Here is a 14268-nt window from a genome sequence, read left to right on the forward strand (position 1 = left end):
CTAAATTCCACGTTCTCCTCTCCTTTCTGGGCTATCGAGAGACTCTATTTCCCAGCATCCCTTACAGATGGTCGTGGCAACGTGCCTGAAATCTGAACAAGGTCACGTGAATGAAAATTATGTGCACCATTTACAGATCTGTCCCCAAAACTCTCCCCATGCACACTCCTCCATATGCCATTCTCCTCCTGGCTGTCTGGAATGGAGATGACTCCAAGGCAATCTTGCAAGCCACATGCTGAAGATGGCATACTTTAGATCAGCCTGATTCCCTGGATAACTGCCAACAGAAGGCCCCTCAGACCCAGCAGTACTGCTGAAAGAGCAGTATTAAATGTACTTTGTGTTTGAGTCACTCTACATTTTGGGTCCTATTGGTGGTAGCATTTTCTCCCTCTGGTCTAATCCAGAAATTGGAACTGAGAGTGTGCAGATTTGTTTAGAGGCATTTGGATGGTGAAGAAACAAAACCAGGAAATCCATGCTACCTGCAGATTTTCTGAGGGGTTTCTTTTTCATTAGTTTTCCAGTCCTAATATGGTTTATTCACCCATTCATCTAGTCATTCATCAGATTATCATTTGGACTAACTATTCTATGGACTGGCTTTTATGTCCTGGGGAGTCAGCAGAAAACAAGATAGACAAGATCCTCACGTTATCCTGATTATATTCTACTGGGGCAGAGAGATTTCTAAAAACAAATGAATAAATCAGCTGTGGAAATGATGTATCTCAAGGTTTATATAATGTTAAAATTTCATACAACTAAGAATTAATATAGACATGTAAATTCCGTTGTTGAACAGGTTATACATTTCTTTCTTATAACTTGCTATCAAAAATATGTTAACACGCTTTCTATTTCATCATTTTCCACAAGATTATGATAAAATAGATCTTCAAGATAGTTGATATAATTGTTACATAGATATAATATATTCCATTTTGATATATGCAGAAAGGTCACTGAATTATATACATATTGTGACATATTTTTTGTGAACATATTTTTAAGATAGGGAAGATTTGAGTGTTCTTATCTGATGTTTAAAAATAATTTTTATGTAGCAAGATGGAGGAGATGATTGGCAATTAAGACGCCCAAAGGCGGTTTTGGAGAAAACTGATAATTTGATCTCAGATCCACTTCAAAAAAGATATTCTTAACTCAAAACCTTGTAAGAAATGACTTTCCTAAGTGCATATGAAAACATTGCGCAATAGAAAACAGGTCATGATCATTTTTTTTTCTCCCTCTTCCCTGTTGTACAACTTGATTTTTACTGAGCTTTTCTTCTACTTGTATTAAATCTAATTTTCTTCAGTACTGTTTATTGCACACATATATAAAATTTATTCTAAATGTTTTTCACTCAAATTTTATTGTGTGCATCGTTTCCTAACAGCAGTTCTGATTGCTCTGTATTAACCATGAAGTAAGAATTTCATGATGGAATAATTTCTATCTCAAACATACATACTCAATGTGTAATTTAGAACTGAAAATCATTACCATCCAAACAACTGGAGGTTCGAGCAATGAAATCTAAACACACTGTTGTACGTATGTTTTGTCCTAATTACAATGAAAATAGAAATGATTTCCTGAGATAAGTTGTCTGCTCTCAAAAGTGCATAAATATAGCTCATAAATTCTTCCATTGAAAGATGATAACTTACAATATCTATGTAAAATAGACATTGCTTCCTAATCCTGAGGAATTTCTTATGATACTTTGTAACATTAGATTGCTTCCCTAAAAAAAATTGGTTAGTGGTCTGGTAATCTTATCATCTTTCTTATAATTTTCAAGGCCTCTCTTAGCTTCTTGTTTCCCCAAATCAGGATAAATGACTGGCTTAAATGATACAACATTCCAAGGGCCTGGCAAAGCATGAAAACCAGTTTGTTCTGCAGACTATGAAAATTCCAAACTGAGGGGGCCGGCCCCATGGTTGAGTGGACAAATTCGCGTGCTCCACTTTTGTGGGCCAGAGTTTCACCGGTTCAGATCCTGGCCGCGGACATGGCACTGCTCGTCAGGCCATGCTGAGGCAACGTCCCACATGCCACAACCAGAAGGACCCACAACTGAAAATATACAACTATGTACCAGGGGCACTTTGGGGATAAAAAGGAAAAATGAAATATTAAAAAAAAAAAAAGAGATAACTAGAATCAGGAAGTAACCAGCATATAGAAAGAGAAAGGAGAGCACAGTTTACATGGCTCTTATGTGGACCTTGGTGCTGGGATCTTGGAATCTTTTGCCATTGAGCTGCATGTTCTTGAGATGTTTCCACAGGGAAATGATTAACAGCAGAAAAGATGTCAGGGACATAGTAAAGGGTATGAAGTGTATTAGTGTGAATAGAGTGACATTTGGAAGGTATAAAATGTCCCTCAATTTGGCCTTCTGAGTGATGTTTCCTTCATGCTCATTAGTCTGCATATTATTATCCATGCATAGCACTGCAAGATGAGGAACCAAAAAGACCAAAGTCCCTAACAACATAACGAGAAGTACACTTTTAACTCTCTACTTTAGGTAAAGAAATACAAAGCTAGAGAAATTATCTATCTTGAACAAAAATGTATGCTGGGACTGGGGCCGGCCCCGTGGCAGAGTGGTTAAGTTCGCGCGCTGCGCTGCAGGCGGCCCAGTGTTTCGTCAGTTCGAATCCTGGGCGCGGACGTGGCACCATTCATTGAGCCACGCTGAGGCGGCATCCCACATACCACACCTCACGGACCCACAACTAAGAATATACAACTATGTACCGGGGGAGCTTTGGGGAGAAAAAGGAAAAAAATAAAATCTTTAAAAAAAAAAAAAAATGTATGCTGGGACTAGTAGCAAGCCAGACATCAAAATGGTTGCTCACTGTCCAGTCAATACAAGCAATAATTTTTACTTCTAAACTATATAAAACTTGAAGGAGCACAGTTGTATACCAAGTGATTGATAGTACCCAGAGCAAACCAATTCTGGAGACCACCAGAGTGTGAATATTTGATCAGCTGAGGACATCTTTTGTCTCTTGACCCAGTCAATGCAGTTCACCAGTGCTATGAAGCCTTGACAAAATTTCCCAGAATAAATTCTGTCGTTATTAGGACAGAAAAAAATGCTTGGTGGTAAAGTTGCCACGTGTATAAAGACAAAAAAGCTAAGTCTAATATTACTTGTCGTGATTCATTTAATATTCTGAACTTAACTTCTGTGTGTAGCTGGAATGTTCAGTAAAGTTCTTATTTCTTTCAAATTTCCAGATTAACGTTTACTTTCATGGCCATGATTTCTAAAAAGTTACCAAAGCACTCAATGGGGAAATGACCTTTGTTCCAACAAATGAAGTTGGAACAATTACATGTTCACATTTATAAAGATGATTATAGATCCTTCCTTCATATCATACACAAAATTAACTCAAAATTGGTCACAGAGCTAAGTGGAACAATCTTTAGAAAGAAGAACGAAGCTGGAGGCATCACTCTTTCCAATTTCAAACTGTGTTACAAGTTATAGTAATCAAAATAGTATGATATTGGCATAAAAACAGATGCATAGATCAATGGAATAGAGCAGTGACCACAGAAACAAATCCACGCATACATGGTGAATTAATTTTGGACAATGGCACCAAGAATATTCAATGGGGAAAGGTTTAATAAAAGGTGTGGGAGAACAGGACATCCACATGCAAAAGAATGAAGTTGGTCTCCTATCTAACATCACACACAAAACTTAACTCAAAATGAATTAAAGATTGAACATAAACCTGGAACTATAAAACTCCTAGAAAAAAACAGTGTCAGGCTCCTTGACTTGAGTGTTGGCAATGACTTTTTGGATTTTATGCAAACAAAGGAAACAAAAGCAAATATAAGTAAGTGAGACTACCTCAAACTAAAAAGCTTCTGCACAGCAAAGGAAACCATCATCAAAGTGACAAGACAACTTATGAAATGGGAGAAATCACAAATCCAATAAAGGATTAATATCCATAATATACAAGGCACTGATACAAATCAGCAGCAAAAAACCAAACAATCCAATTTAAAAATGGTCAAAGAACCAAGCACATTTTCCCAAAGAAGATATAGAAATGGCCAATGGTTCCACGAAAAGGTGATCAATGTCACTAATCATCAGGGAAATGAAAATCAAAAGAACAGTGAGATATCACTTCACACCTGTTAGAATGGCTATCATCAAAATGATAAGAGATAAGTTCTGGCAAGGATGTGGAGAAAAGCGAACTCTTGTACACTAGGTAGGAATGTAAACTGCTCTAGCCACTATGGAAAACAGTATGGAGATTCCTCAAGAAATTAAAAATCAACTACCATATGACCCAGCAATCTCATGTCTGTGTATATACCTAATGGAAACAAAATGATTATCTGGGAGAAAAATCTGTACTCCTATGTTTGTTGCAGCATTATTCACAATGGCCAAGGTATGGAAATAACCAAAATGCCTGTTTATCGATGAATGGAAAAGAAAATGTGCTATATATACATATACATATATATACATATGTATTTAGATATATATGCTGAAATGTTATTCAATCTTAAAAGAGAAGGAGATCCCGCCATTTGTGACAATATGGATGGATCTTGGTGGTCTTATGCTAAGCTGAATAAGCCAGACAGAGATGACAGATAATGCATGGTATCACTTATACGTGGAAGCTAAAAAAACAAAAAGAGAAAGACAGAGTAAACTTATAGAAACAGAGTAGAAAAGTGGTTCCCAGGAGCTGAGGGTAGGGGAAGGGGGGGCGGTAAACTAAAGGGGTAGAAACTTTCAGTTATCAGATGAACAAATTCTGAGGATCTAATGCATAGTATGGTAATCATGGTTGATAATACTACATTGTATAATTGTTTTTGCTAAGAAAGTAAATCTTAAGCTTTTTCATAAAAAAAAGTAACCATGTGAGGTGATGGATGTGTTAAGTTGATTGTGCAAATTCTTGCATAATGTATACATATATCAAAAAATCACTTTAAATGTATTACCATATTTTTGCCAATTTTATCTCAATAAAGCTGGAAAAAAATTAAAATAAATAAATTAAAAAAAAAAAGAAAGTGGAGGATCATGAAAATATTTTCTCCACATTATATCAAAATTGCTATGAGCCAGAATTGCTGTATGTTTCTTTTATTTGCCTCTTTGAATGGGACTATTTGTTATGGTTATCCTGTCCTGTTTCAACCCTGTGTGCTACATCTTTGCCAGGCAGATAACTTGTCTTTTTAATTGCTTAATTAACAAATGAAGAGGAGACAAACCAAACCAAATATGGATCATAAGATCCTGGAATTCAAGCCTATCTCTGTAAACAAATGAGACTTTGGGAGATGTTCAGATAGGAATGAGCATATTTTATATATGGGAACAACCTGAATAATTTAACCAAGAGTGTAAAGTCGGATAGATTGCTTCATTTTCCTGAAATTCTTTAACCCTCACTGTAGCTACAGCTTTTAGAAAGTAATTTTGTAATATCCTCTACTGTGGGCAGGATAACCGCCTTGAGCCTTGGCTCTGAGCTTAATCATGTCAACTTGCTTTGATGAATTGGGAATTAGCAGATGTGACACAAACAGGTTTGAAATGACGTCCACGTTGAGGCTGGCTCAGTGTTGCTCTTCTTCAATTACCATGAGAACATGCCCAGGCTAGTACACTGGTCCTAGGAGGAGAGTGAGAGATCCTGGAATTCAGTTTTCCCAAGCAAGATCCAACCTAAATTGACAATCAACCGAACTATAACTGTCTCCCAGATACATACCAAGCTTATTTAAAAATCTTTCAAATACTTGTTCCTTTTTATATCATTTATTCTTTTTCTTTGGCTATTTCTAAGATTGTCTCTTGGTCTTTAGTTCCCTGTAGTGTTTGTAAGTTAAATTTTTTGCTATCTTATCTCATTATCTTATTATCTCAAATCAATGAATTGAAATGTTTTATCACTTTTGGAAAAAATCTCAGCAATATCATTCCACTTCATTTTCTCTCTTCTATCTTCCAGAATTTCAGAAGTGTGTCAGACTTTCCAACTGTAACATTCGTGTCTCTTACGCTCTACCCTGTATTTTCCGTTTCTTTGTCTCTTTATGTTTTACTCTGTGTAGTTATCTTCCAATTCACTAATTCTTTCTTCCACTGTGTATAATTGTTTGTTACTTATGCATATTGAATTCTTAATCTTGATTATTCATTTTCTCAGTCTTACTGTTTCAGTGATAAGAACAGACTCTTGCTCTTCTTCTATAAATCATCTCCTATGGGGAAACTGAATAGAACAGACATAATATCAAGCTCTTAAGTATTTTTTATTTTTAAGATTGTTAACAAGAAAATGCTAACAATTCATTTCTTTTCCCAAACTTTGGTTGCAGAATAGATAAAATCATCATCTAGTCATCCTCCACCGAGTTGAAAGGAACTGGTAATGGATTTCCTTTCATGGTAGCTTATCTATTCTGGATCATCACCACAGGCTTGCATTATGGTGAAAGACAAGGAGCAGAACTTGATCACTAAATGCCACTCAAATGAGAAAAATGTAATACAACATCACAGGGACACAATCCTATTCCATGACTCAATTTTTCAGTAGTCTTTTTATTCTACTTCCAATGTTAGCAAAAGGGCTCTGTGCCTTAATTCTGTGGTTTTAAGATCACCTGTTAATAATTTGCTCAAGTAATACACTTAAACTAAAGAACGTTCAATTTCTAAATATATTCAATTTGGCTTGACCTTTACTATTTACTAAGGTAAGTTACCCACAATGACCTTTAGGAGATTACTTAGACATTGTCCAACATATGTATGTAAACGTTTCAAATATTAACCCTTAAATATGATACATAATGATGATGATCATGATCATGACGGTGGCAGCTAAATGGGAGAACTCTAATTGATGAATGTGTCTTTATCCAGTTTCTAGGTGGCAGAGTTCACTATGACAGGAGAACACTCCGAATCTCCTCCATGGTCTTATGATAAATACATCGTTCTCAGCATCAGGGCTAACTTGAAAGAATAATTTCACTGACTACTTCATCAAGAGTAACTTAAAACCAACGTATTTCTGATGATGTACATACTATTTTTTTCCTTTATTGCATTCTAAAAATTATGACAGAACTGACCTTAAACAAATAGTTCTTTGCTTTTATTGAAATTTCATATACACATGTGCATATCTTCTACGTAATAATACAGCATATCATTTTTCTTTCATATTTTAACAGCATGATTAGCATGCAAAATTCTCCACCCTACTTATTTGCATTCCCACTTGCTATGAATAAATCTGAGTTATTTTATTACAACAGTCAAAGAAGGGCTACATATACACAAACATATCCAAACAGTGCATTGAGCATACATTTAGTTTTACAAATTACTTTTCTATGTCTATGACTTTTTTCTCTAACAAAGAAATAAAAAATTCATAGATCTAATTTTTTCATTTTCATTATTGTGCATAATTCTATTGTATGAGTATACTATAATTTATTTATCCATTTTATCACTGATGAACATTTGTATGACTTCTCAATTTCAGCTATTAAGAAAAATAGTGATATACGCACTTTTACATATATATCCTGGTGCACATGTACCAAAGATTTTTAGTATATAAAAATAGAAGTGCAATTAATTTCTCTTAGGATATACATCTTCACCTTAATTACGCAATGCTATACTGTTGCACAAAGTTGTTTTACCAATTTACAGTTCCATGAAAATTCCCATTGTCTCAGATCCTTTCCAAAATTTGCAACATCAGATTATTACCTATACTTTTATATTTAAATAAAGTATTATTATACTTACATTTCACAACATTTCATAATCTTTTTTCTATTCTAATTTTAAAACTATATTTGATTTGAAAAAATTACATTACTCTTTTCCCTTTCTATGACTCTGATTTCATGTACATTCACTCATATTGCATTGTATATTACTTAGACAATTATTAATATTTTATTATACATTTTTACAATCTTCTTTGTCTCAAATAATCTTTTGTTATCAACAAATGTTACCATAGCAGAGACATTTCCTTATATCTGACACTAAGTCAGATCACTTTGAGAAAATATGTTTAGGTAAAAGCACTTGTAAGGGAAATTTCTGTGCTGCCTAAAACACCTACAAGGAGAAAGAAATGTTGAAATCGAACCTACATAGTCTTCTATTAATGTATTTTCCCATTGAATATAGGAAGTTCTTTTAAATCCTGCCTATGATGATAAAACTTTTGCTTCTCTCACAGAGAATTTACAGTAATCTCAGATGATTTTTCTTAGATTGCTATTTCCCAAATTTATAATTAATGTGTAGCCTGAAGGAAAGATTGTTGAAATCACCATAACAAACATCATAACCTGAAACCTCTGTACCTTAAGGAAGATCTAACTTTTTCTTAGAGTGGAAATAAAGTAAATGATGAAGAGGAGGAAGAAGGTTGTCACCATTTTCACGGTCCTTTTATGGACCTCTGTGCTGGAGTCCCTTATATCCATCAGGTTTAGGTACAAATTCTCGGTGTGTCTCATCACGGACAGAAACAAAGGAACAAAGAGGTCAGGAACAGAAGAAAGGGGATGATATAGGTCAAGTAAGAAGAAGAAGGCATTTAAGATAGAAAATTTTATTTTCACTTAATGCAAAGTCATGTTTCTTTCACGTCCTCTATGGATATTCATCCACAACTCACTAAGAGCATCCTGCATTAAAAGGTTAACAGACAATCAGAAGAAAGACCCCAGGAAAAGCACAAGAACCATTCTATTCTCTCTCCACTTCAGCCAGATGAAAAAGAAGTGGGAGAAATTGGCGATCTTAAGGAAGCAGAAGATGCTTAGGCAGGTTGTAAACCAGGTAGTTAAGTGATCAGTTAGTGCTCAAAGGATAGTAACTGCTTTTGCTAGTTTCCTGGTGGCATACAGATGTGGAGATAGCTCCACATTCAATGAACCAAATAGTGTTACCTACTGTTGGATGACTCTGGCCATAGCCAAGCTGGTAGGATGAAATCAGCTGATGAGCTCTTCCCATTCTTGATCCATTTGATGCGGGTTACCAGCCCAATGAACCCATTTCCCAGCATTCCTAAGATGAGTTCTCCTGTTGCCATGAGCAGAAAGGAAGCCCTCATTACAATCGACATTTCTATGAAAATATTTCTAATGTTGTGCCTCACTGACAGCTTTAGAGTTAAACAGTTGCAGATTGACACCCATTTATGATGCTTTTATAAATGTTTTCATCATAATTCCAGAACATATAGCCAAAATTCTGCTATGTAATACCGTTTCAGAGGTCTTCATGAAAGAATAGTTCATTCACTTTAGTTTGTAATTCCAGAGAGAAATCAAACAGTTCTATTAAGAGATACAGAGCTTCACGAATACCTTTCTTAGTAGTTCAAGTCATCTACTATATACTTTCCAGAGTAAATGCTAATCACGTCCACTTATCCTTGGCACCAGCTACAAATTTCCGTTTGTGCTAATACTAAAATGACGAAGTCAGTTGTGCAAACGTGAAAATATGAGAGATTATTTTCTACTAATTTGTACTTTCATTTCCCCTGAGCCATAAGTTTGAACACAAATACTTTAGATTTTGAATAGAAATTGCTAGAAAAAATTTTAATGTAAAATTAATGTATAGCTAATTAAAATATATCTTAAATTTTAATATTTCTGTCATTATTTGTTACTCATCAATAAGATCCTTCTACCTATCAAGTATTTTTGTTGATTCAATATGATTTACAGTGATAACTTAATGCAATTATTTCCAGTTCAAAGAACACTTCCAAGTCCCAGAAGAAATAACTACAAATAATTATTACATAACCTTGTGAGAGCTAAGTCAAATGTTATAAACAAATATACTGGGAATATACACAAGGAAGCTACAAATGCTACAGAGCAGAATCAATTATGGTTTTATGAAGATAGGAACATTTAGTTTGAACTTAAATTCTTTAGAAATCATGAGGAAATACAAAAAAGAACTGATATTCAAGATTGATGTAAGGATATTACAAATTATCAAAGTGATATAAACAAGCTACACCGTGCTCCTAAATGGAGAAACTTATTTTGTTTTACAATAACTTATTGGATATTTCAACTGAATTATTACAAAGTGCCCTAAACTTCCATGTCCTAAATTCCATGTTCTCCTCTTCTTTCTCGGCTGGAGAGTGACTTTATTTCCCAACCTCCCTTACAGATGGTTGTGACAACGTGACTGAAATCTGAACAACACTATATGAGTGAAAAATTATGTGTATCATTTACAGGCCAGCACCAAAACCTCTCCCCATGCACACTCCTACAGACACCTTTCTCCTCCTGGCTGTCTGGAATGGAGATGACTCCAAGGTAATCTTGGAAGCCACCTGTTAAAGATGGCATACTTTTGATCAGCCTGATTCCCTGGATAACTGTAAACAGAAGGCTTCTCAGACACAGCAGTACTGCTAAAAGAGCAATATTAAATGTACTTTGTGTTTGAGTCACTCTATGTTGTGGAGCCTATTTGTGACATTTTCTTTCCCTGGTCTAATGCAGAAATTGGGAGTGTGAGTACGTGGATTTGTTTAGAGGCATTTGAATGGTGAAGAAACCAAACCCGGGAATCCATGCAACCTGCAGATTTTGTGAGGGGTTTCATTTTCATTAGTTTTCCAGTCCTAATATGGTTTATTCATATGTTTATTTACTCATCAGAATATCATTTGGACTAACTACTCCATGGGCTGGCTTATATGTCGTGGGGAGTCAGCAGAAAACAAGAGAGATGAGATCCTTGCATTATGCTGCTTATATTCTACTGGGGCACATAGATGACTAAAAACAGATGAATGAATAGGATGTGGAAATGATTTATCTTAAGATTTACATAATATTGTCGAAATTTCATAATACTAAGAATCAATATAGACATGTAAATTCAGTTGTTAAGGTTATATGTTTCTTTCTTATAATAGAACTTTCTATGAATAATATATTAACACATTTTTTCACCATTTTCCATAAAATTATAGAAAACAGATCTTGAAGATATTCCCTATAATTATTGCACAGACATCATAGATACTATTTTAGTATATGTAGAATGGTCATTGAATTATGTACCATAATTTCTTACTATTTTTGTAGTGAACATATTTTTAAGATAAGGAAGATTTGAGTGCTCTTATCTGAAGTTTGAAAAGAATTTTTAGGTAGCAAGATAGAGAAGATGATTGGCAATTCAGAGGCCCAAAGGTGGTTTAGGGGGAAACTGAATAATTTGACATCAGATTTCAACTTCAGAAAAGATCTCCTTAATTCAAAAACTGTAGGAAATGACTTTCCCAACTGCTTATGGAAACATAGTAGCACTGAAAACAGGTCATGATAATTTTTCTTTCCTCTTGACCCTATTGTATAACTCGATTTTTTTCTAAGATTCTCATCTACTTCTATTGGAGCTAATATTCTTCAGTACCATTTTTTGTACACATATATAAAATGTATTCTAAATATGCTTGTCAATCTGAAATTTTATTTTGTGCATCTTTTCCTAACAACACTTCTAGTTGCTCTCTATTAACCATGAAGAAATAATTCATGGTGGAATATTTCTTTCCCAAACATGTATCCTCAATGTGCTATTTATAATTGAATATCATTACCATCCAAAAGATTGGAAGTTCAAACAATAAATCTAAATACACTGTGCAATACATGTGTTTGGTCCTAAATACAATGGAAAATAACAATGATTACCTGAGGTAAGTTGTCAGTTATTAAAAACGCATAAATATAGATCACAAATTTTACCATTGAATGATGACAACAAAAATATCTATGTGAAACCCACATTGGTTCCTAATATTGAGGAATTTCTTACAACATTTTATAAAATTAGATTGCTTACCTCAGAAAGAATTGGCTAATGGTATGGGAATCTTATCATCTTTCTTATGGTTTTCAAGGCCTGTCTTAGCTTCTTGTTTCCCCAAATCAGGATAAATGAGTGGCTTAAAGGATAGAGCATTGCAAGAGCCTCAGAAAGCATGACAAGCAGTGTATTATGCAGCCTATTATAACTCTCAACTAAAGTAACCAGAGCTAGGAAGTAACTGACATACAAGAAGAGAAAGGAGACCACAGTTTGCATGGCTCTTATGTGGACCTTGGTGCTGATATCTTGGGATCCTTTGCCACTGAGCTGCATCTTCTTGAGATGATTCCACAGGGAAATGATTAACAGCAGAAAAGATGTCAGCGACATAGAAAATGGTGCGAAGTTTACTAGCATGAATAGACTCATATATGAGAAGTGAAAAATGTCCCTCAATTTGGTCTTCTGAGTGATGTTTCTTTCATACTCATTAGTCTGAATATTCTCATATATGCATAGAATTGCAAGATGAGGAACCAAAAAGACCAGAGTCCCCAACAGTATTATGAGAAGTACACTTTTAACTCTCCGCTTTAGGTAAAGAAATATAAAGCTAGAGAAATTAGCTACCTTGAGCAAATAAAATATGCTGAGGCTAGCAGCAAACCAGATGTTAAAATGGTTGCTTACTGTCAAGGCAATACGAACAAAAATTCTTACTTCCAAACTATATAAACCCGGATGGAGCACAACTGTATACCAATTCATTAATAGTACCCAGAGCAAAACAATTCTGGAGACCGCCAGAGCAGTGAGAATTTGATCAGCTGAGGACATCTTATGTCTCTTGACCCAGTCAATGCAATTCACCAGTGCTATGATGCCATTGGCAAAATTTCCCAGAATAAATTCCGTCGTTATTAAGACAGAAAAAATGCTTGGTAGTAAATTTACCATGTCTAGAAAAAAAAAAAGAAGAAGTTTAATATCCCTGGTCGTGATTCCTTTAATGTTCTGAGCTTAACTTCTATGTGCAGCTGGAATGTAGAGTAAAGTTCTTGTTTCCATGTTTTCCCTGTTTTAAAGTTCTTTAAATTCCATGATCGATGTCAAGCAGGAAAACACCAGACTATGCAGATGGAAGAGCTCAATACTGTCTTTATGAAAAACATTGTTACTCCCAAAAAGCAGAAATTGTCTCCTATTTATACACGGTGTGTCCTTGCCGTGGGCTGGATTATTTCATAACTGATTTTGAAGTGAAAGATGAATTCTCATTTGCTAGCATGCAAATAAGGACATCTCGTTTTGCAATTTTTTCCTTGTTGAACCTCTCCACAATTCGTGTTCAACAACATTATTTGTTAGTAAAATTTAGAAATCCAATACATAAAACATACAGTGAATGTCTAAACTTTTTGATGGAGCTTGCTTATAAGTAGGATCATTATCATTATGTGTTTATTTATTTTTTTAATGACATATTTCTGGAAAGAATTCAAGCTTTCCCATCAAAGGCATTCATATATTCTTGGGAACCCCAGGAAAGCCAATACACCCTAAATACTAGTTGCTGAAAACTATGTATAAATTTATTGTTTACAAGCTCATAAACACACACACACATTCACATCTATTTCTCATGGATGGAATTATTGTTCTACAATATGAAATGTAAAATCAGGGTTAGGAGGTCCTCTAGCCTTAAATCCTCCTTTTCTCCCATGCAGCAGGCTTTCAAACCATTATTCATAGCTATAAAACACGTATAGATAAAGTTTCTGAGTCTGTTAAATATTAATATTTAATTGAAATGTTCAGGGATTTTATAAATATTCCTTTGGCATTTGAAAAGTATATGTGTTTTCCATTGCAGAACCCAGAGTTTTCCATATATAAATACCAGGGTTTTTTTCTGTTTAATTCATTTTTGACTATTTATTATTTTTTAACATTGATAGATGTTAAAATCAACCTCTACCCTTGGGTTTTATGCAATTTCCATTTTTAAAGCACTCACAGTTGTTTCTAGCAGAGGATCTTGGACCCGGACTGCCAGGATGGAAAACCCAAATTCTCAACTTCCTACGTCTCTGATCTTGGACTCTGTTTTAAAACTACTCTCTGCCTCAGCATAATCATCAGTAAAATACAGATAACAGGGGGATCCTCACCCAGTGGGCTTTTTGAGGCGTGAGCATCCTGTCTGTGTAAAGCATGTTCCCTTTCCCCTGTCTGCTACAGAGCAGGCATGGAGGCTTGTTACTTATTCTGTGGTATTTGATACTTCAGAGTTAGCCTTTGAGGAGTCC

General features: G+C 34.8%; 1 protein-coding gene and 1 pseudogene across 1 annotated transcript; both read right to left on the minus strand.

Annotated features, from left to right (window-relative positions):
• Window positions 1-1773: 1773 nt before the first annotated feature.
• Window positions 1774-9218, minus strand: LOC103546725 (taste receptor type 2 member 19-like; annotated as a pseudogene).
• A 2786-nt stretch (window positions 9219-12004) lies between these two features.
• On the minus strand, window positions 12005-12913 carry LOC103546724 (putative taste receptor type 2 member 33). Its single transcript, XM_008513551.1, has one exon. The coding sequence runs from the start codon at window positions 12911-12913 to the stop codon at window positions 12005-12007; it is 909 nt and encodes a 302-aa protein (XP_008511773.1).
• Window positions 12914-14268: the final 1355 nt, after the last annotated feature.

This window comes from Equus przewalskii, chromosome 5 (genome assembly GCF_037783145.1).
Source record: "Equus przewalskii isolate Varuska chromosome 5, EquPr2, whole genome shotgun sequence".
Lineage (NCBI taxonomy): Eukaryota > Metazoa > Chordata > Mammalia > Perissodactyla > Equidae > Equus > Equus przewalskii.

What these genes read in the sequence shown, in the direction of transcription:
- LOC103546724 (XM_008513551.1), bottom strand. Translation starts at nt 12,913, where the DNA reads ATGGTAAATTTACTACCAAGCATTTTTTCTGTCTTAATAACGACGGAA.